Source organism: Buteo buteo, chromosome 13 (assembly GCF_964188355.1).
Source record: "Buteo buteo chromosome 13, bButBut1.hap1.1, whole genome shotgun sequence".
Lineage (NCBI taxonomy): Eukaryota > Metazoa > Chordata > Aves > Accipitriformes > Accipitridae > Buteo > Buteo buteo.
Window position 1 is genome coordinate 18,466,452 of NC_134183.1, and position 22,209 is coordinate 18,488,660.

Genomic DNA, 22,209 nt, shown 5'->3' on the forward strand with positions numbered 1-22,209 from the left:
TGCTTCCGAAGAGCACTGCTGGTGACGGGCTGTCTCTAGAAGGCAGTTGTTTAGTTTTGCTTATCCTTCAACTTCTACCTATATTCTTCTCTTCCACTACAGCATCTAAAACATGTAAGGTGCCAAGGGGCAAGGCAGTGACTCTGTGAGCAGGACAAGCCTTGAACACCAGGCAAACAAGCATGCCTTGGCATGGGGCAGTTTGTCTTGCAGAATAGTGTCCTGTCTCGTAGCTGGTGAGGGTACGCGAAAGCCCAGAACAGTTGGGACATCTCCAGTATCCACCACAGATTAAATCACCAAGCCAAATCCCACGAGGGATGCACAGGGCTGAATGAGGTCTAAAGGCTGTTGATGGTTTTCCTGCATTTCCAAAGTACTACAAACAAATCACAGCTGTACTGTGTGACCATAGTGTGACTTCTCGGCCTGGTACACTAACACAGTACTGTGCTGTAAGTATTATTGAACAGATCGACCGAAGTGTGTGATGTCCTTGCAGAGGTCTGCATGCCCCCTTGTTCTGAGCCAATACCAGCCCATGCTTTTCATACTGGAAGCCAGTGTTAAAAATATGAGCAGTATTGCTCTTCTCTTCAAACTGCCTGTCAGACCTGCTAGAAGCAAGGTCAGGGCCTGTTGAGTGCTGTTGCCCAATTCAGGCTTGCTTTTAGTGGGCTGTGTTTGGGTAGAAACTGTGGAACCATGGCACCAGTGAGAAGAAGGTTGTGCTGGTGTCCCCTAGGTCATACTCAGGACCACAGCCTGACTTATCCTCAGGCTTCGCTTCAAGCCTTACCCTGACAGAAGGCAAAAGCAGTTGGCTAAACTGAAGCCAGGAGATGTTCGCATCTCAAAATCCCTAACTGCTTTAGGAAAACTGGTACCCTGTATTCACTGGACCCCCAAAGGTCGTGGGGAGATGGTGGGCTAGGGCCGATGTACACTAGGACACGGCGTCTGCCCAACCTGACCCAGCCTGGACCTAGGTTGCCATCACATCAGCATTGAACCTCGGCATTTTCCCTGCTGCCCCAAGATCCTGTTGCTGTACCACTGTGCTAATGTGGCCCTGGGCTATTTTAGGGGTCTTGCAGCTTTTCCTGCCAGTCCTGAGTGCTGTCTAGAAAGCTTGACCAGTCCTTGGGTGTAGCTTTAGGGCTCCTGAGCCTGCAGCACTGCCAGTTACTGGAATTAAGGCACAGGATCCCTCCTAAGAGGGTTAGCTTCTTGCCTCAGTGCATCTTGTTCCCATCTCTTAATCTCTCTACTCCCTCTTTGAATTCCATCCTCCCAGCTTGGAAAGGAAAAATCCACACACAGAGCAGATCTCTGCATTTCGGTTTTAACGCCTGGGAACGGATCTCTTGTATCTTAAAAGCGCGAGGCATGCGTTCTGTTTCCTGCTTGCCCACCCTCATGGAAATTGGCTTGGAGTGCCTCGTTGAAGTAGGGAGGTGTCAGGGCTCTGACTGCGTGACAGTTGGACCTGGAGGTTTATAAGGGAAAAGAGGTTGTTGATTATTTTTGTAAGTACTTGTCTGCTGGATCACTCCAGTTCAAGGATTTTTCCCAGTGTTTGAGTACTTTACTTCCTAGGGCTGTCTAGAAGCGTGTGTTTATCTGCGTTTCTGTTTCCCTGCTTATACAGCTCTTTGCTTCAGAGCAAGAGGCTAGAAATCTGTGTTGATGCTGTCAGCAGCAGCTTTCCACTATTTCCACGCCTAAGGGAGAGGGTAAAATCTGTCACGCGTTTAATACGTCAAAAAAACCCCAAACAAACCCAACATAAATTGAGGTGCAGGCCGGACCAGGCTGTCCCACCAGCAGTATCGTGTCTCAGACCTCTTTTGCGGGGACAGCTCACCCTGCAAGGGAGCTGCGGCTCCCTGGGCACGGGTTGCAGTAAGCTGCTTCAAAACATTAGACGTCACCGGTTGCATTTTGGGGTATTCAAGTGGAAAAGGCAGCAGGGAGCCTCGGCGCGGGCCCGGGCGTCGCCTAGCAACGGGGGACGCTACACAGTCCCTCCCCTCTGTAAACACGGGCACGTGGGCAGCGGGCTCGGCCAATGGGCGGCGGGGAGCGGCGGGAGGTGGCCAATGAGGGAAGGGAAGGGGCGGGCTCAGGGCGTGGGGCGGGACCGCTGGATGCGGGTGCGGGGCCGGAGGGAGCCGGGTTGGGGGTGCGGGACCGGGGGGTTCAGGCCGGGGAAAGGGTGGGGGACGGTCGAGAGAGCGGGGCTGGGGGAACGGGGGGGCAGAGCTGGAGCGTCGCGGGGGGCCGGGGGCTGGGCAGGGTCGGGGAGAGCCGGCTGGGGGGCTGGAGATGGCAGGGGCGGCGGGGTAGGGGACACCACATCCCGCAGAAAGCGCTGCCCTCGGGGGGGGCACCCTGCCACCCGCTCCCCCCGCCGCGGTTTGGATGGGGTTTGATTGCTTTCCGTGGTGAGGCAGGGGAGGAGGAGGAGGAGGAGGAGGAAGAGGAAGGCTCCATCCCTCCTACCCTCCCAGGTACCCCCCAGGCAAAAAGGCTCCCGTCCCCCCCCCCCCCAGGTCAGGCTCCGTGTTTTCGGGCAGGGCCGCAGCGATGGCCCCGCTCAGCCTGTCCCAGCTGCTGGACGTCGCCATCGGGACGCCCGAGGTCGGGGCCGTCAACTTCACAGCACTGTACAGCCTGCTGCAGGCCATGCTTGGGCATCTGGGCCTGCAGGACCTGCCAGCCCAGGAGCCGGGGCACAGCCTGACCCCCCTCCTGGGGGGGGACCAGCCTGCCAAAGCACACCCCGGCCTGGAGAAGAAGGGAGACAGGACCGAGGCCTGGGCCCATGGCACAGGACAGCAGCCCCAGGAGCCCGGGGAGCAGCTGCCTGGGAAGGAGCCGCTGCAGGGCACCACGAGCAGCCCCCAGGTCGCCTCCGTGGCCGCCGACGTGGGGCAGATGAAGAAGAAGATTGAAGCAAACGAGAGTGGCATCTCCAAGGTAGAGGCTCTTCCCGGTGCCCTGGGTGCTCCCCCGTGAGACCTCCACTCCTCCGGGGGTCTGTGCTGCTCTTGCGCTGCCCTTAGACCACGGTCTGGTTTAAGCCCAGGCTCACGGTGGTCCGTGGGGCTTCACCATGGGAAAGGCATGGAGTTTTGGGGAGGAAGAGCTGAGGCTGAAATGTTGCTCTAGGTCCTCCCCACGCTGCCATCAGCGAGTCGTGGGTCTTATACAGCACCCAGTGCCCTTGGCTCTGCCAGCTGGAGGCTCAGCACCCCTGGAGGTCCGACCCCACCACCCTCTCCATCCCTCCCTTCCCCGCTCCTGACCTACGGCTGGGTACTGCATCCACTCTTGGGCAGCTGAGAGGCTCCATCAGCACCTCGAGGGCCTCATCTCCCACCACAAGTCTCCTTGGCTCGCCCAAGGGCTAAACCCAGCGCTGGTGGGGACCGAAGAGGGGCCTCATCCTGCACAGCACCGAGCTGCTCACAGCCGTGCTTTTCCCAAGCATCCCCGGTGGGAAGAAATAAGCCCAGGTTGAAGGAAAGAGCCACCCTCAGCACTGCAGGGCCAGATCCTGCCAGGGCTGGGACTCCTAGGGAGAAGGCAGCAGGGAAGGTTTCCCTGGGGGGCTGAGCAGGGAGCACTCGCTGTCTTTGGGGCAGGCTCCTGCTTGATTTCTCCCTGCTTCGTTAGCGGCAGTTGCCGCTGCCCTCCCAGGCGAGGCTGCAGTTGAGCGGGTAGCAGCAGCTCTTTGCCCTTTGGATCAGCTTCAGCTGTCTTGCACGGAGCCTGGCACGGGCAGGCAGGGCTGGATCCATCCCTGCTGACTCAGGTTGTGCAAGGGGCTCCCCCGGGGCAGGTCTCTCTGGGGAGCTGCTGTCCCTTGGCTGTTGAAAATGTGATGAATGGGAAGTGCTGCCTGCAGTGCCCTGTGCTGCCCACCCCCTCCACCCCCACCCCGTGCAGACCACAGAAGGGGTAAAGGTCCTAGTCCCCAGGGACCCTCCCCTGGGGCTCACCCCTGCCATCCCCTTCTCCTAGGCCATGGCTCTCTCCCAGGATCTCCTTGAGGAGATCGGCGGGATGAAGGCAGCGCAGTCCCACATGGGAGAGGACATCCGGATGCTCCAGGAGATGCTTGGCTTGGTGAGCGGCCGCCGGTGCCCCCGGGAGGGAGCTGGGCCCTCGCCCCCTCCCTGCCCCTCACCGCGTCACCCTGCGGCCGTGGGTGTCACCCAGCGTGAAGGACACCGGGAGGGAAGAGTGGGAAGGGTGTCCCAAGGGGGGAGCTCAGCCCACCTGCCCTGGAGCCCCCCACCCTCCACCTGCCAGCTCTGCCTCGGGAGGGCAGAAATGGGTGCCGCTGCCTGCAGGTCAGGCTGGTGGTAGAGGTAACTGCGTGCATCAACCAAAGTGATGCTAAGGCACTTTTTAACTAAAAAAAAGTAACGTGGGTGCTGGGAAGGAGGGGAGATAAAGATCTACCTGTGCAATACAGCCACAGCCCGCAGGCACAGCCCTGCCCAGCATCCCCCTGTCTTGCACGCAAGTTAATTTGCAGATTCTCCTTTTGAATCCTGCTCCCCTGACTGCTGTCCCTCTCCTCGCCCCACTCCAGGGGAACCTCCAGGATGCTGCTGGCCGGCTGCCGGGTCTCCATGACCAGACCACGTTGGACAATGACGTGGTATGGCTGCAAGCGTGCCCAGATCCTGCTCCAGGACAGGAGGCAGCTGCATCCCCAGGGGACCAGTGCACCCAGTCCCTCCATGCCAGGACATGGTCCCCAGCAGCGCTGGGCAGCGATGCTGGGGGACTCAGCACTCCCGTGGGTCCCACCCCACCCCCAGCTACGCAGCCGGGCTGACCCCTTGATCCCTTCCTTCCCCCAGAAAAAACTGAAGGAAAGGCTGAGCCTCTACCCAGCCCCGGAGGAGGTGAGCAACATGGTGCGTTGGGAGGTGCTGGAGGATTGCCTGGTGGGCAGCAAAGCAGGAGGAGGAGGAGGAGGAGGAGGAGGAGGAGGCCGAGGTCTGTTGGTGGTGAGTGCTGGGGCATCCCGGCTGCGGGAGCGGGACCGAGCGGGACCGCAGCCCCCAGCGCCTCCAGCCGCTGCACACCCTGGGGCCTCTGCGGAGGTTTGCTCAGCACTTCTCTTCCCCGTGGGTCCCTGCAGAAGGCAGGACCTGGCATAGACAGAGCCAGGGCAGCTCCTCGGCTGGCCTAACAGGCAGATCTCCTCCACCATCTGTGCCATTGATGGCCCACAACAACCCTTCCGTGGGGCAAGCAAGCACCCAAAATCCTTGGGGTGACCACACAGCCCCATGTCCTTGCTTGATGTTGGGCAGGACCGTGGTTTCCTGCCCTCCCAGTCTCTCTGGGGCTGGTGGGTGGGAGCAGGGGACAGCAGGGGGACCTTTGGGGGCAAACCCTGGCATTTTGCACCATGAGATGGTTTCCAAATCCCTCCTGGGGCTGCTGCTCCTGAAACTCAGGCACAGCCTGTTGGGCTGGGAAGTGGGTCTGGTCCAGCAGGTCTGGAGTACTGAATCCCATTGCTAGGGGAAAAAAAAGCCTTGCTGTTGTATCAGGTGGCATCAGTAGGGTGTTCGCTGATCCCCTGGATCGGCTGCTAAAACAACTCCACAGGAGCTTGGGGGGTCTCCGTGGTGTGGGCAGCCTTTGCCTTTGGGCTCTTGTAGCTACTTGAGTTTGGCCCTGTGAGCCAGGGGGCTTGGGGACAGGGGCTGGGGACACAGCTGGGGGGACCTGGGTCTGCCGTCACCACTGCATGGCTGCCTGTAAACCTGCTCCTCTTTCCTTCCTCTTCCCAGGAGGGCAGTGGGGGCCAGTCTGCCCCTGCTGAGCCCCACACTTCTGACTTGGACACCCCGCATGGGGGAAGCTCAGCACCAGGGCTGAAGGCACCAGGGACACAGCCTGTGCCCAGGACCAGCAAGGGGACTTCGGGGACACAGCCCAGCTCCCAGGGGATGCACACAGGGATGCAGAGAGCACCAGTGACCCCTGAGAAGTGGGAAGGAACTCCCTCAGATCAGAGAAGGACTTCTGATACCAACGCCACCATCCTGGGGACACAGCCAGTGTCCCCTTGCACCAAGACCACAACCCCAGGGATGCAGCCAGGGTCCCCCGGCACCCAGACCACCATCCCAGGGACGCAGCCAGGGTCCCCCGGCACCCAGACCACCATCCCAGGGACAGAGCCAGGGTCCCCCGGCACACAGACCACCACCCCAGGGACAGAGCCAGGGTCCCCCGGCACCCAGACCACCATCCCAGGGACACAGCCAGGGTCCCTCGGCACACAGACCACCACCCCAGGGACACAGCCAGGGACTCCCAGCACCCAGACCACCATCCCGGGGATGCAGCTAGGGACTCCCAGCACCCAGACCAGCATCCCAGGGGTGCAACCAGCACCTCCAGGCACCCAAGGAGGAGGAGCAGGGGTTCAGCCAAGCCCCCCTCGCATGGAGCCCAGCCTTTCTGGCACTGAGAAAGTCCCTACTGAAGCCACCCCCGGTGGTCTGGGGACACAGATGGATGCCACAAGCCCCAAGGAGGGAGGCAAGGCTTTGCCCACCACACAGCTTGCCCAGGCAGGCCACCCAGCAGCGGGGACCCTCTCACTGACAGCCCAGGGGTTCGAGATCCCCCTTGATGGCTATCCCAGGGCCATGTCCCCTTCACAAGAGCCAGCTGTGCCCTGCGGGTCCTCAGGCTCCAGCAGTGCTTCCAGCCGCTACGTGGAGACAGTGGAGGCTCTCCGCCAGATCGGGCAGCTCGGCCACCTCTACACAGCCCTGAAGGAGCAGGTGGCCCACCTGGAAGCCACCAAGTCAGACCATGCCGAGCTTGAGAAGCTGCGCCTGCTCTTCCCGGAGGGAGGTGGGAGACCTGGGGGGGGCTGGCAGGGGAGTGTTTGGCATGGGACACCCTGGGTCGGGTGCTCATCTCACCCAGAGCCTGGTGCCGAGGGTGAGACCCCCTTACCGACAGCGTGTCCCCTTGAACCGCATCCCTCTAGATCAGGAGAGCATTGCCAGCATTCTGGCTGACCTCCGGGGCCAGGTGTCCTCCCTGCAGGGCCTGGCCAGTGACCTGCAGGGCGAGAAAGGGAAGGTGAGCTGGTGGCAGTCCCCGAGGGGGCTGCAGGGATGCTGGGGGAGAGTGTCGGGCAGGGAGGGGGCAACCGAAGGGCCCCCGTGCTGGGACAGCACAGGGGGCCGTGCCCTGACTCTGCCACCACCGCTGTTCCCAGGTCAGGCAGCTGGAGGATGCGCTTGGAAAGCTGGGGGTGGCTGGAGCTGACGGGAAAGTGGATGGCAGCGACCAGATTACCCTGCAGCTGGGGTAAAAGGATGGGAGAGGGTTTCTTACCCTGTGGGGTTGCAAGGGAGCCCGGGGGGGCTGAAAGCATCCCGGTTTGGGGGGCAAGGGACACCCCCTGAGTGGTCCCATGGAGGCTAAACCTGCCTGTGCCTCTGTCTCACTGACCAGGTCCACGCTGCAGGAGATAAAGCAGGAGCTGAAGGAGCTGGGAGAGCAACAGGAGATGACCAAGGCCACGCTGGAGCAGTTGGTGACCAAGACGGCTGACCAGCTGCAGGAGCAGGTGAGGTCCGGGGTGAGCGCTCCCACCACCCACTAGCTCAGCAGTGTGGTCCTGGCAGGGGTCCCAGCCATTTCCCCTGGCTGGATGAGGCCATCGAGCTTCCACAGTGCCCGGGCTTGTTAGCTGCATCTGTCCCATCTCAGAGCCAATTCCTTCTCCCCTTCCTGCAGCTGGATGAGCTGAGGGCGATGGTGGAGGGCACGGGGCAGGAGCAGGAGCAGGCAGAGGCGCAGGCAGCGTGCCCCGTCTGCAGGACGGACATCAGCGTGCAGGTGGGGCAGCTTCTCCAGCGCTACGAGAAGCTCCAGGAGCTGGTGGACTCCTTCATGTCGCGGCAGGCAGTGGGCAAGGTGGTGAGGCAGCTGCCGGGAAGGAGCCAGGTAGGGAGATGCCTGCATGGGGGGCTTAGGAGGGGGTTGCTGGGACCCCCCTGCCTGGTTGTGCTTCACTGTAACACGGGGGAGCCCCTCCCTGCCCACCAAATCGGCTTTTACAATTCAGCAGCACGGAAGGAAATGAAAGCCTTGATGCACATGTCATGCTGGCACTGACAACCCACGGCCACCGGCCGAGTAACCCGGGTCTGTCCCCGTGGGGTAGCCAGCCCCCGCCTTGCCCTGCACCACCTTGTCGTCTTCCTCCCTGAAGCAGGATGAGGAGCTGCTGAAGCGCATCCAGGCCACCGTCATACAGGTGCAAGGGGACTACGAGAAGCTCAGCTCCGTCACGGGGAACCTCCTGGATGACCATCACCAGAAGCAGAAAGATATCGAGGTAGGTGGCTGAAACACCCGTGGGGTCAGAGCATCCTCCAGGCAGATCCCAGGCTGGGGACCACAAGGGATTTGTCCCCCTGCCAACTGGCTCGCAGCCCTGTGGAGGTTCAAAGCACCTTTCCTGGAGGTTTTTGGGGTGGTGGTGGGGGGACCAGGGGGTGCTCGGCTGGCCAGGAGGCAGCTCTGACCCTGCCACGGTGTCATGGGATGCTTTCTGTGTTGGAAGGCTCTGTTCCAGTCCCTGGAGAGGCTAGAGAAGGAGAAAGCAGACAAGGAGGACCTGGTGCTGGGAATCGATGTGGTATGGCCTTGAGGGGCCCCAGTGCCAGCTAAGGGGGTCCTGGGCAGGGTGACAAACAGCCCTCGTCCCTTGGGGGCTCGGTGGCAGAACTGGCCTGGGAGAGGGGGGATTTCCAGACCAGCTGTGGGTCCCTCACCAGGTCCCTCTATCTCCCCCGGGGTCCCTTCAGCTGGTGGGACTAACCCCACGGGGGTGATGGGGTGAGCAGGGCCACGTAGCCACTTCTCCCTCTCCTCCCAACACGGGCTGGCCCTGCCCATCGTACCTCCGTTCTTTCCCCACCGCTCTCCTGCCTTTCCCTGTTGCTAGAAAGCAGACAAAACCGCCCTGGCCGGCAAAGTCAGTCGCACCCAGTTTGACGCAAGCGTGGAGCGGCTGAATGAGATGATCCAGGAGATGCTGAGCCGGGTGATGGGCCAGGAGCAGGGCTGGCACCAGGTCCAGCGACAGCTCAGTGAAGAGATGGGCTCCAAGGTGAGGGGTGGCTCGTCCCTGCCACAAAAAACTGGCACCTTCGGGGCTTAGCAGCCTAAGGCAACATCCCTCTGAGGATCCCCCACTCCTGGCTTTTCCCTGGGGGCCGCAATGTCCCATCCCGGGGCAGCTGGCTGAGGGTGCGTGTCTGTCTGCAGCTGGACCGCCTGGAGCTGGGGCCTTTCCGGCAGCAGCTGGAGGAACACTGGAAGAGCATCCTGGAGCAGCTCAAGGAGGTGCCGCAGATGGAGGCTGACGATGCAGCTGGGATTAAGAAGTGAGTGCGATGGGGATGGCGATAGCTTTGGGGACAGCACTCGCCCCATTCCCTCCGGCTATCCCGGCCAGTGCCCACATGGTACCCTGGCATCGGACCAATTTAGCCAGCGAACCGTGGGGATGCTGACCAAGTAGCTGTGCCTTCTCCTCCCACCAGTAGCAGGTTCCCAACATTAAAGGAGGTGCAAGGAGGGGGCACCTGCAGGATGGAGCCCTCCCAAACCAAAACTGGGGTGTGGGTCCAAAGGTTTTCTGGAGCAAGGGCGGGGGATGGCGGCTCGTCCCCCCCGGGCAGGGGTGTGACATGCAGTGCCGCAGAGCTGGGTTGTGACCTGCCCTCCTGGCAAGGCACCAGGGCGGAGGGTGGTAATTAACGCTGATGAAGCAATGAAATCGGTGCGAGGGCTGGTTCAGATGGCAGGCGTGGGTGCCTGTGCCTGTCACCTCGCATCCCTGCCCACTCTGGGCAGCCACAGGCAGCTGCCAGTTTTTGGAGGTACCAGAGGGGCCGAGGCAAGCGTGTCCCGGTCCTTGGGCAGCTGTGACAAAGCTCATCCTTCAAAACGTGGGAATCCTGCAGCCCCCAGGCCTGGCATTTGCTCCCAGGCTGGGAGCAACCCACCCCAGCAAGAGGTACAGGAACCCCCCCACTTTGTCCTTGCCAGCACCCCCAGTTCCCATGAGACTGAGGTGCTGTGGGTGCCCATGGGAATAGTTCCCACAGCAGTGGTGGGGTTTGGGTGTTCCACTCTGTGGATTTTCCGGAGCCTAATATGAGGTGGAGCTTTTTCCCAGGCGGGAGCCCACAAACAACCGCTCTCCCCGATGGTACCCTCTTCATTTTGTAACCAGCCAGCAGGCTGGGATCTTGCTGGGCTGGTGGGAGGTAAACCAGGCTCAAACCCCTGCGGTTCCCCCCGCAAACACCGTAACTCACTACAGCGAAGTGCTCGGCACCTTGCTGCTGCCTGCAAGCTGCCTGCCTGCATGCAGGCAGGGCTGTGTCCCCCCCCAGGAACTCACGCAGCTCTTTTCTACCCCCCCGCAGGCAGCTGCTGGCCCATTTCCACTGCATCTCCTGCGAGCGGCCCCTCAGCATGCTGGTGCCTGGCCCGTGAGTAGCACTTGGCACGGGTGCATTAGGGGGGCTGCCTGGGTGGGATGGGGGAGATGGGTGCTAGTGGTGCCCTGCTGTGCCAGGCACGGGGGTTGGGGTGTCTGCCTGGGGGATCTGACCCTGCTGAGCCTTCTCCATAGCCCTGCCCATCAGCGGGGGGACGGGGACCCCTCCCGGGGGGCAGTGGGCAGGGGGATGCCATAGGGTACAAGCCCGTGGGTTTTGGGGTGCTGCCCCAGGCCAGGGTAGGTCGTTTTTCCCCTGTCACCCACCCGTGGCCCCATTGCCCTCCCCAGGCACATCGTGGCCATCCCGTCCATGCCACCGCTGGCCCCCCGCCTTGCCGGGCGCCCCCATACCATCCTCGAGCTGGAGCAAACACAGCAGCACGGCCACAGGTAGGGGACACGGGGACCCATCCCTGGCCCCTGGGGTGCAGGGGGGCCCTGCCCTGGTGAGAGAGAGCTCTGCCCCGGGTGGGGGCGGAGGGGTCCGGGGGGGCCTGGGCAGGGCAGGGGAGCAGAGATGTGCCACGGAGGGTCCACTGTTCTTGCCCCAGGTCTGTGGGGTTTTACAGCCCGTCCCTGCTGCCCTGTCTAGCCCTGTCTCAATGGCACTGAAGCCACATGTGATGAGTTGTGTCTGGTCTCAGCCTGACCTCAGGCTCGGTGGGAATTTGGGTGCCTTCTGTGAAACAAGTTGCCGAAATTAAGCACTGCAGCTGGGACAGCCCGGTTTCTGCCTCCTGGTGTCCTTTGCATAGGGTGCAGGGACGTACCGTGGCCATGACCAGCTCACCAGGGCTGTGGGGAAAGAGCAGATCCAGCACGGTTGGACAGGCGTGGGTCTCCTGCAGCAGTCGGAGGGGAGCGGGAGGGACAAACCCCACCAGGGAGCACCCCCCTGGCCCCCTCCCTGGCATAGTAGGGTGAAGCACAGGGTGCCACGGTGCCAGGCGCTGAGCATCCCCGTGGCTCATCCCACAGGGAGCAGGCAGCTGAGTGTGGGTACCCCAGTGTGCCGCGCCACTGTGGGGGCCGGCACACCCTCACCCACCCGCTGCAGCGCTGCCCGCGTCTCCAGCCCGGCACCCCACGGCCGCTCCAGCCCCACACCCTGCTCCCCATCAAGGTAGGGATGACAAAGGTAGGAAGGGATACGGTGGGGGCAACTGAGGCTGGGAGGGTGATGCTGAGCATCTGGCGGGGGATCCGTGCCTCAGTTTCCCTGGGCAGAACTGGTTGTGGGAGGGTTGCTTGGGCACGCTGAATTCAGCCCCGTGTTTCAGCCAGCCTGCTCTCTCCTTCCTAGCACGATGAGATGGAGCTGTTGGGCCAGGACGGCCACATCTACAGGGGCCGGCGGGATGGTCAGCTGCCTGTGCTCATGGGCAAGGAGGGTACGGCTGGGGCACACTTGGGAAGGGGATCTGGCGGGGGTGAAGGGGACAGTGGGGTGGGCAGGGTGCCCATGGGGTGCCAGTTTTTCCCCCACCCGTGTTCCCCCTGGCTCCCCCCCCCAGCTCCCTCTGGTCTCTCCTGCCAGGCTTCCTGAGGGACAAACCCAAGCTGTCCCCACGGCAGTGGGATGCCCGGGACACCGGCCGCCTCCTCTCGCGGCCCCAGAGCGCCGGGTCCTCGCTCAGCCAGCCAGGTATGGCCCTGTCAGGGCACCAGGGCAGGGAGATGGCACCCTGCTGTCTCCCGGTGGGTGGGGGTGGGCAGGGGTCTGGGGTGGGATGGGGAGGGGTGGAAGCAGGATGGAGGGGGAGGACTGGTGGATGGGGCAACTGGACCCCGTATTGGAGCCAGAGCGATGTGGGGAGCTGGGGGGTGGCCTGGTCAGTGTGGGACAACAGCCTGTATGCTTCAGGGTGGGGGCCAGGACCCCGTTTCTGGGTGTCTCCGGCCAGGCAGGTGCCCCTGCTGCCTGCCCCATCCTGGGCTGGCAGAGCTGCCCACAGCCAGTGCCTGCCCCGTGGGCTGCAGGGGGGCTAACCCCTGCCCCTCGCCCCCAGGCACCGCCGCTTCGCTGGAGCACAGGCCAGCCTCGTCCCACGGCCACCTCTCCCAGGCACCGGGGCTTTTCCCGCCCCTGCAGGATGGATCCAGCACCCCAGCAGCTGGGTGGGACCGGGGGTCCCCGGCCAAACCCCCACCACCCCAACTACCGAGCAGGCGAGCAAGTGGCTCCGGCCAGCAGCAATAAAGGGCGATGGGCAGCCAAGCGGCCTGAGTGGGGTGGCCCTGGGTCGGGATCTTCCCGCCATGCGCAAGGAGGGGTCGGCGGCATCCCTCGTCCTGCGGCCGCGTGTCACCGGAGGAGCTGAAAACAACCCCTGTCCACCCTCCTCCTCCCGGGGTCTGTGCCGGCTGCGCTCCCCCCGACACCCTCTGGCCACCACGAGCCCCCGTCTGGTGCCAGTGGCCCCTGCCAGGGGAGCTTGTGGCCCCAAAGGGGGTCTGGGGGAGCCGGGTGGTGCAGCAGGAGGATGATGATGCTCAGTTGCTGCTGAAGGCAGTGGGAAATGGGGACCTCAGTGGGAAGGGCGGCAGCAGGACGTGGCTTAATGCCAAAAGCGAATCCCACCCCAAGCCCGCTGGTTTGATATCGCTTATCCCGAGGGATGAGCGTCACTGGACTGGTTTCCTTATCTCCTAGTGGAGAAACCCCCTTTGTCACCCCCTTGTCCCTCTTCCAATGCTGCCACAGACGGAAAGAGGAAGGCACCGACCCCAGTGCTGCCCAGCTCGGGGCAGCCAATGCTTCCCACCTCTGGAGCAAAGCACCATAACCCCTTCTCTGCCCCCAACCTTGGGAGAACACAGCCCTTCCTTTCCCTTATGCCACCCCCATGGCTTGGGGCTGCTTTTCCCCAGCCCCCTTCTGTCACCCATCCCCTCAGATGGGTGAATGCCCCACGGTGTGCTGAGACCTAGCACAAATTGTGTCACAAGTGGAGAGGCACCAGGCAGGGAAACCGCAGCCCCTGGAAGCATCCAGGGGAGCACCCCTCACCCCCATCACGGTGTGTCCCTGGGGGCTGTCCTGTGGAAATCCTGCTCTCCTGGTGGATCTTCTCCTCAAACTGGGGGGGGCGGGCAAACCTTCCCCTCACAGTGGCAGACCCCATCCCCACCCACCCTGCTCCTGTCCCCAGGCACCTTAGTCCTGAGGGAGCCACCCCCATGGGGATGTTTTCCCTGGTGGGCTCATTTTTTCAGGGGAAAAATGGGTGCTAAAGACCCACTTTGGGGGTGCCCAGGTGGATCCAGCTGGATCTGAGGTCCCCCGGGTACCACCTCTAGTGGGATAACTGGGAGCACTGGGAGCACTCAGAGCAAACCAGTGGACACCAGCTAGAGTTGAGCCAGTGAAATACCATCCTGCACCCATGGGGGGGGGGTCAGGTGTCAATAGGCTTAAAAACACCCCCACCCCAGGACTAACTGCATTTGCAGGATATGGCCCAGCTGGGGCTGACCCCTTCGGTGCTTGTTCTGTTCTGCCCCCCCCCAGCTCAGCCCCTCTCCCACCCCCTGCTCCGTTTGCTGCTGCTGGGACCCAGCTGCACCCTATAAATACATCCCCCCCCCCAACACAAGCACCCAGCCTCACATTCCTCCTTGGGTGCTGCCTGTGCTGCTGGAGTGGGTGAGTAACCCCAGCTGGGGGCTTTTATCCTTGGAGGTTGTGCTGTGCTGGGGGGGGGGGGTTTCTCCATCCTGGGGGGTCTCCCTGTCCCCTGGGGGATGCTTGGCACCTGTGCCTTGAATCTCCCGGCCCTTGCTGGTATCTCCAGAGCTGCTGCATTCCCATTTTGGGGGGGTGGGGTGGGGTGGGTTTACCCCAGTTGTTTGTTGTGTGAGCGGTGTGGCAATGGGGGCTGTGTTTTTATTCAATTTTAAATGTAGTTTGGATATCTAAGCACTAAACCAGGGACTGGCGTGTTGTTTGAAGTTATCAGAAGGGTGGTGGCACAGCGAGGGGCTTGGGAGGTCGGGGTCTGGGGTTGAGCAGTGCCAGGGCTTTGCCCATCCTACGGCCATCCCACGAGTCAGGGGCTGGCAAGCCCCCACGTCCTCGGGCTAGTGGCCAATCTGCAGTGGGGGACACTCAAGAAGGCATCAACCCCAGCACAGGGTTTGCCTAAAAGCCTGGCAGCCCTCGAGTATTGCAGGCAGGACTGGGTGTCCCTACAGTGCTGAGGCCTGGGAGGTTCATTGCATGCGTGGGTGATGGGGCTGGCGGGGGGGGGACACACTGCTGGGGGGGGTTGCAAACCGCCGTATTTTGTGAGGGTGCAGGATGCGGTTTTGGCTGCACCCTGGTGCATGGGGGTCCTAGCTGTGCTGGCATGGCACCCCACCCCCTCCGGCTCTGGGGTCTCCCCTTCCCTCTGCCCCCCTCTTTGGGGACGGTGGCTTCTGCAGGCAGAGTCCAGGCAGCACATGGGGCTCAGTGCAGCTTCCTGGGGCTGCTGACACCTCCTGGGGGGAACTTGTCCCCACTGGTGTTGCTGTGGCATGGGGGGGCTCACCCCCATTCTCGGTGCCCTGCCAGGGATGTCCTCCCAGCAAAGAGAAAAGGCAGGGACAGCTGGTGTTAAAAAAGTGATTTTTTTTTTTTTTTTTTTTTAATTTTTAAATTAATAAAAAACCTTCAACCTGTTTTTTTGTTGTTTTTTTTTCTTTTTTTTTTGTTTGGTTGTGTTTTTTTTTTTGTTTTTTTTTTAAGCAAGATTGATTTGAAAACTAAAAAACCCCCCAGCTCCCCCCTCTCTGGGAAAGGGCCATGAACAGCAGTCACAGGGATGGGGGGGACATCACCTTGATAAATCCCCCTAGGCCACAGGGGTGCCAAGGGAGGGAGGATGGGGCAGGAGGGGGGTCCGGGGGGGGTCTGTGCAAGAAGCCAGGCTGAATTTCAGAAGCCAGAGGAGAGGTGTGTTTACTCTGGGCGCTGCAACCAGGAAATCCAGAGCTGGGGGGGGGGGGGCCCAGCAGCTCTGTGGCCATAATCCGGGGTGGTGACAGCCCCCTCCATTTATTTTTTTGTTATTCCCCAACCCCTTTCCCTCTCCTGCCCTGCTGCAGGGATGCTGGGGAACAGGGAGAGGAGCCATAGGGAACACCCCCCCACCTGCCTCTGCGCTGCTGCTCCTTCTCTCTGGATTTATATACATTAGATATATTTATATATTATAGTTATATATTTAAAAAAAAAATAATGGGGGGAGAAAAGACCAGCTAGTGACTCTTGCAGAGGCTCTCATGGGCCAGTGTCCTCCCTGGCAGCATGTCCCCCCCACCTTAAAAATAATAATAAAACCTAGAAAATTATTCCAGTGCGTTTCTTGGGGAGCCCCTGCTCCCAACGCCCTGGCCCAGACCTCCCTAACCCCCATTTCCACCCCCCCCCCCCCCCCCCCTCTGCTAACCCAGTCTTATCTCTGGCCGTCCATGGTGGCCACGGCTTTCTGTGGGGGGGCGGCAGGCGGAGGGGCAGGGGGCCAGGCAGGTTGCGGGTGGTGCAAGTGGTGGTGGAGGCCGTGGGCGGTGGGTGAGGAGGGGGGCAACCAGGCAGGCTGGTGGCTGGGGGGCGAGGAGGCCCAGAAGGGGCTGAAGCTCCCCGGGGGGGAGCAGGCCATGGAGGTGATGGGGCTGTTGCTGCTCTGCAGGCTCTCGGAGGTCCGCAGCTTGGAGAACATGGCCAGAGCGTCCGGGAAGTTGGGTGGCGTGGCCGGCGTGTTGCTGGGGGTGCACATCTGCGGGGGAGAGAAGAGGGTGGGTGTCAGATCAGTCACAGATGTTTTTGGGGTCCCAACCTGCCTGCGGGAGCTGGACCCATCACTGGGGTTCCTGACTGCATCCCACACCCGGGACCCCCCAGCCCCCGGGGATGCTCAGAGCCTGGGTCTGGCTGTTAGTGGGGTATTCGGCACTGCTGTGCAGCCCCCGAGCATCTGGGTAGCTCCTCCCAAAGGTGTGGGGGCTGCCCGGGGAGGGTCTCCAGCCCATTCTGGGAAGGACATTTTGGACCATGCAGGGTGCTCGAAGCCCTGGGGTGAGGCAGGTTTGGGGAGGGGGATGCTGCTCTGATGCCAGCTGCCCCACGGAAGGGAGCAGCACGGATGGGGCTGATGCGATGGGGTCCAGCGTGATGGCTGGGGAGGGGATTGAGGTCCCACTGGCCCTGCAGGACCCCCCACCCCCTCGCATCCCGTTAGGGCAGAGTGAAAGGCAGGCAGGGCCCCCCGGGACGCGAGGCTGTGGCTGGGCCCTGCGCAGTTCCTGGTATGTCCCGTCTTCTATGTAGCCGGCTAAATTTAGCACCCTCCCCTCCTCCTGCCCGGCCAGTGACGGATCTGGCCCTTTTTGCAGCCAATCTCACCGGCAGAGGAAAATCCGGTGGGGGGGGGGCCCAGCCCCACGCTGGGGTTCAGGGGCTGGCAGCACCCAGGGCCCCAGTTCAGCAAAGCACTTGCTACATTCTGAGTATGGCAGGGTGCTAAAGCCCCCCCAAGGGAATGTGTGGGGGACACACTTCACCCCGGCAGTGGAAAATAGAGTGGGCACCTGCCCCCTTTTTTTATCTCCAGAGGGGGGGTTGCTGGCAAGGAGCAGTGTTGTGCCACAGGCTGCACTGAACATATGCACAGGAGGGTTAGAAATAGCCGCGCTTAGTCCAGCCTGGTCCCTGAGGTGGGGGAACAGTCTTGGGGGGCACTCCCCCCCCCACCGCTGGACCCACTGAAAAAGATTCCCATGAGGTTGCGCTGGGGGCATGCACGGGGAAGGGGTACACGTATGGGGTGCATGGGCAGGGGGGGATGCACTGGGAAGGGATGCATAGACACGGAGGTGGTGCATGCACAGAGGGCTTCACCCCTCTGGGTTAAATCTGTCCCAAATCCCTGTTGCTCTCGTGGAGCCGCAGCTTCTGTCGGAGCCCAGGGCCCAGCTGAGCAGCACATCTCGCTGCTTGCGAGGACACTGAGCAGCACGAAGGGGCTGGGGCAGCGTCTGCTGCCTTTAGCAATGGGGGATCAGGGAGATGGTTCTGATGGGGAATAGCTGCTGCATCTCACCCTTCCCAGGGGTTATCCCGGGATTTCTCCCGGCTGGCACTCGGCAGCCCCAGCTGTTCCCCAGCACAAGCAAACACCCAAATCCCTCTTACAGGTTCCTCCCCATCCCAGCCACCCTTAGTGATCACCAGGATCAGAGCAGCAGCTGGGTGCTGTGGCCAAACCGCAGCCAGGGGGGTCCCAGCCAGACCCATTTGAAGATGGGGTGCTCCCCCAACCTCTCCCAGCCTGGGGAAAGTAGCAGCCAGCAGACACATGCTGGCAGTGGGATGGATGAGCTCCCATTAGCAGGCAAGGCTGGTGCACCCCAAAAATGCAATCATGGCCAGGCTGGCATCAAGCGGGTTTGTGGTGAGCTGGGGACGTTCCTCCCTCGCCGCACACAGACTTTGGGAGAACTCATTTCAGAGCTCACCTCAAAGTGCTGGTAAGCCAGCTTTTTTTTTAAAAAAAAGCCTACAAATTTGGCAGTATCTGAAGAGATACTTGTTGCAAAAAAAAAAAACAACCCCAAACCCAAAAAACTTCAAGTGACTGTGTTTTGAAAAAAACAACCAACACAGCCATACACACACATGCACGTGCCAACCACCAGCCCTGGACTGAGGCTGGATGCAATGCTGGAGCGGGGACACAGCTCTGAGCTTCTGGGGTGGTGTCTGCCAGATTAATTTAAAAAAAAAAAAAAAAAAAAAGAATTGCCACGTAATTATTGCCTTCCTCCCTCCAATACTTTTTGTTAAGGAGCTGCTTGGCTGTCAGAGGGTCGGTGCCACCATGAGCTGCCACACTGACACACCAAACAGCTCTGGCGAGTCCCTTCCCCGCAGCCTGGACCCACGGGGGGTTTTGCCTGGTGCGGGGAGCCTCCCCTCAGTAGCGGCGAAGGTGACGTGCCGCCCCACGCCGTAATGCTGCTGTGCTCACAGCTTTGTTCTCCGCCGCTTGAAAAAGAAATAGAAACTGCGACCGTAAAGCCTGTCGTCTTGCCCTGGGCCCTGAGCCGTGCGGGGCATTTTAAGCCACAGAAATCAGGATGTGTGGGGGGGTGGGAATAGCAGCAAAAAAATGCCAAATATGTGAGATGGGAGTATTTGGGGAGAGGGTAAAAGGTATTTTGTCACCACGTGGAGCACGCAGTGTTAGGAAAATGCTGTGGGGAGTGGGAGAGCCGTCCAGCTCTGGACCTTCTGGGTGGGGGCAATGGGGCGGCCGTTGTGCTCAGGGCAGGAGCTGGGTCCCGCTCGGCCCCGGGGAGCACAGGGATGGGGAACAGGATGGGTTTCCTCGGAACTGCTTTGCATCTCGCTTCTGGCAGCTGCCCGACAGGAATCGCCCCAATGAGGCTTTTGGTGTGAAAACACAGCGAGGCCTGGATCCGGCTGGCAGCTCCCGCCTGCTCTCTTGTTCCCCTCTCCCACCGGGAAAGGGTTTTTTTTTCTGCGAGATGACCCCCTGCAAGCTCCCCGATGTGGTGAGAAAATGTGCAGGGGGAGCAGGAATTAAAATAAAAGGGCTTTAAGTGGAAGCCGGCCGGCAAAATTACTTTCTCTGAGAGAGAGTGCTTGCTGCCAGCGATGCCGGGCTAGCTGGTGATTTTCTGACGGCATGAGAAAAGGGGGGGGAAAAAAAATAATAATAAAAAAACCGGCTTAGCCCAGATCCGCTCCTTCCCCAGCACGCAGCACCGTTTAGTTCCCTCAACAGGAAAAAAAAAAAAAGCCTAAAAATGAAAAAAAAAACCCAACCCAAACACAACAAAAACCACCCGGAGGGGAACAACTTCCTCCCCTCGGCCAAGGGGCCGTGCCCTCGGCCAAGGTCAAGCGGTGTTTGGGGAAATGGGGGGGGGGGGGGCAGCAGCAGCGGCCCCCGGCCCGGGGAGCCCAACTTCCAGCGCGATGCTCGCGGAGACAAACTATTTCCTGGCAGACATTTTAGCTCGTGTTTACATTCGCCGGCTGCGTGTTCCTCCGGGCGCAGAGCAATATGGCTGGCAGGGGAGCTGACAGCTCCATGGCCTGGGGGGGGCCGAGGGGGTGCGGACCCCCAGAGGTGGGGGGGGGTGTTGGGGGGTCCTGAGCTGGGTGGTGGTTGTAGGTGGGGGGGGAGTGTTGGGGGTGGTTGGTAGGTGCTGGGGTGGGTTTAAAGGTGGTTTTGGGGATTGGGGGGGGTTGGGGAGGGGCTGGAGGGGGGTGGGGGTCCCACTTACCATCTGGGGGGGGTGGTGGCTGCTGGGAATGTTGGTCTCCTGGAAGAAGGCGCTCAGGGCCGTCTGTGGGGACAAGCTGTCAGCCCCAGCCCACTCGAGACAAAGGGGGAAGGAAAACATGCCCCCTCGCACCCCCCACCCCCGCCTCCACCCCCGTGGGACCACCCTGGGGGGTATCCACGGGCGCCCCCCCCACCCCCCCGGGCCTAAGGCAGGGGGAGCCTGGTGCTGCCCTTCACCCGACCCACTCGGGAGCGTGTGTGTCGCCCCATCCAGGAGCTCCCCACGCGGGGCTTACAGCCCACTCCCCTTGTTTACACGGGGATCCCCTCCCCAACGGCCCCCCCGCCCCCAGCTCGGTGTGGGGGGGGAGCCCCCCCGGCGTCGGGCGCTGGGCCGCAGCTCGGGTTACGGCCCGGGTATAAATAGACCCGGGGGAGCTCGGAGCCGGTCGTGTGCCCGTGTCCCCCCCCCCCACACCCCCCGCGTGGGTGCTGGGGGGGGGCGCTCAGCGGCCCGGCCACGCGTGTCGGTGGGCCGCGGCTGGGCCTCCACCCCCTCCCCCTTCCGCCCCGTGGCTCTGCGGGCAGGGGGGTGGCGGGGTGTCCCGGTTTAAAGGGGGGGGGGAGGTGTGCCCCGGTTTGGGGAAAGGGGGGGGGGGGGGTCCCCGTCCCGTACCTCGAACTGCCAGTGGGCCGCCTGCAGCAGCTGCTTGGCCTGGTCGGCGGCGCAACCGGCCGCCAGCACGAACTGGTTGATCATCACCTGGTGCCGCAGCTCCTCCATGTTCACCGACATGGCGGGGGCGGCCCCGCCGAGCTGCCGCCCTGGCTGCCCGGAGCGCGCCCGCCGCCCCGCGCCGCGCCGACACCGGGGGGCGGCGGACGGGAGGGGAGGGGGGGCGCGGGGCGGGGGGGGGGAGACACACGGACACACGCACAGACACAGGGCGAAGCCCCGCCCTCGCGCCCCGATTGGCCGCCGCCGCGCCGCCCGCCCCGACGGGCGTTCGGTTCGAATCTTCCAGCTGCCCCGGCGCCGCTCCCCGCCCCGCCGCTTCCCCGTTGGTCGGCGCTTGTGTTTTGGCTGCAGCGAGCGTCGTTATTGGGCGTTGAACCGCCGGGAGGGCGGGGCGGCCGGGAGAGGGAGCGGCCCGTCCGCTGATTGGGTGAGTTGCGAGGGTTTTTTTCGGAAGGCGTTGGTGACGTCACGTTCATTGAGGAGGTTCATTGAGGAGCGCGGGGGGGTGGGGGGGGGTCGCTCCACGCCGGGTCTTCCCCCTTAATCCCACCCACCCACCCAGCAGCGCTCTCCCTGTTCCCCCCCGCCGTTGTCCCCGGGGCAGGGACCCCAGCCTGGGGCCGGGGGGCAGGAGGGGGGACCCGGCCTGACTTCGGCCGCATGCCCCTCCCGTGGGAAGGCCTCGGCAGGAGGGCCCAGGGGCTCAGGCAGAGCCCCCAGGTTTGGGGTTTTGGGGTGGGTTTTGTGCTATAACGTTTAAAATCCTGGTGACTCCGAGCTTCAGCCACAGCCTGCGAGGGCGAGCGAGCTCCCCCCGCCACGTCTGCCACCGCCGGGCTCCGGGACCGAGAAGGACCGGTGCGATGCATGCCTGGAAGAGTTTAATTAAAAAGGGAAAAGTGGCGTTTAAAAACCAAATGAATAAATCGGGGGCTTCGCAAATGGATGGCATGAAAATAGACTAAGCTGAAAAGAGCGGTCGGAGGTTTGGATGTGGCGGTGGTGACCAGCCGGCCGAGGGAGAGGGAATGAAGAGGCAGAGGGATGGAGACTTGAAGCAGCCACTTGAAGCAGCTGGTTATCCCCAGCAGCCGGTGTGCGAGGGCCCGCGTGGGACTTCTGCAAAGTCCCGAGGGTCCCAGGGAGGTGGGGTCCAACAGGCAGCAGCACAACGGAGAAGCGATGCCAATGTGTGGTTTCCCCGGGATGAGTATCGCCCTGGGGTGCTCAGGGGGGATCCCACTCACCAGGGTGCAGCAACGGGTACGGAGGGTCCCGCTTGCCCAGCCCTGATTTTGGCAGCTTCATCCTCCTGGGGAAAAACCAGCCCTGAGGCAGGTGGAAGTGTGAGAGGAGCAATTCCAGAAGCTGGGATCCAGAACCCACCTGCCTCCTGCACACAGCCCCTTTACACGCAGCCCCGGAGAACGCTCAGGACCTTCTGCTTGTCAAAACCACCCACTTGCGTGCCCAGCGCAGCTTCTAGCTGAGTTAGCAAAGCTGTGAGCAACCGGCCTTGGATAGCGTCTGCCTGTAAAACCCAGGGAAACGCTGCTTATGAGCCCTTGCTTGGGCTCACGCAAGCAATG

At 62.0% G+C, this 22,209-nt stretch overlaps 2 protein-coding genes across 3 annotated transcripts; one reads left to right on the top strand and one right to left on the bottom strand.

The window, feature by feature from the left end:
- The first annotated feature begins 2,500 nt into the window (after nucleotides 1-2,500).
- QRICH2 (glutamine rich 2) lies at nucleotides 2,501-15,304 on the top strand. Of its 2 annotated transcripts, none has more exons than XM_075044955.1 (19): nucleotides 2,501-2,982; nucleotides 4,030-4,134; nucleotides 4,607-4,675; nucleotides 4,881-4,937; nucleotides 5,826-6,903; nucleotides 7,043-7,137; nucleotides 7,277-7,368; nucleotides 7,516-7,630; nucleotides 7,801-8,010; nucleotides 8,279-8,404; nucleotides 8,633-8,707; nucleotides 9,017-9,181; nucleotides 9,340-9,458; nucleotides 10,509-10,574; nucleotides 10,874-10,975; nucleotides 11,564-11,708; nucleotides 11,889-11,976; nucleotides 12,123-12,230; nucleotides 12,595-15,304. In XM_075044955.1, the coding sequence occupies exons 1-19, from the start codon at nucleotides 2,590-2,592 to the stop codon at nucleotides 12,783-12,785; spliced, it is 3,399 nt and encodes a 1,132-aa protein (XP_074901056.1). In that variant the 5' UTR covers nucleotides 2,501-2,589; the 3' UTR covers nucleotides 12,786-15,304. The 2 variants fall into 2 exon arrangements, with proteins under 2 accessions (XP_074901056.1, XP_074901058.1); XM_075044957.1 differs by having other exon boundaries at nucleotides 4,881-4,925.
- On the bottom strand, nucleotides 15,181-20,797 carry UBALD2 (UBA like domain containing 2). The gene is made up of 3 exons (XM_075044958.1): nucleotides 20,558-20,797; nucleotides 19,880-19,942; nucleotides 15,181-16,344 (listed from the first exon to the last, which is right to left on the bottom strand). The coding sequence occupies exons 1-3, from the start codon at nucleotides 20,675-20,677 to the stop codon at nucleotides 16,024-16,026; spliced, it is 504 nt and encodes a 167-aa protein (XP_074901059.1). The 5' UTR covers nucleotides 20,678-20,797; the 3' UTR covers nucleotides 15,181-16,023.
- Between the last annotated feature and the right edge of the window lie 1,412 nt (nucleotides 20,798-22,209).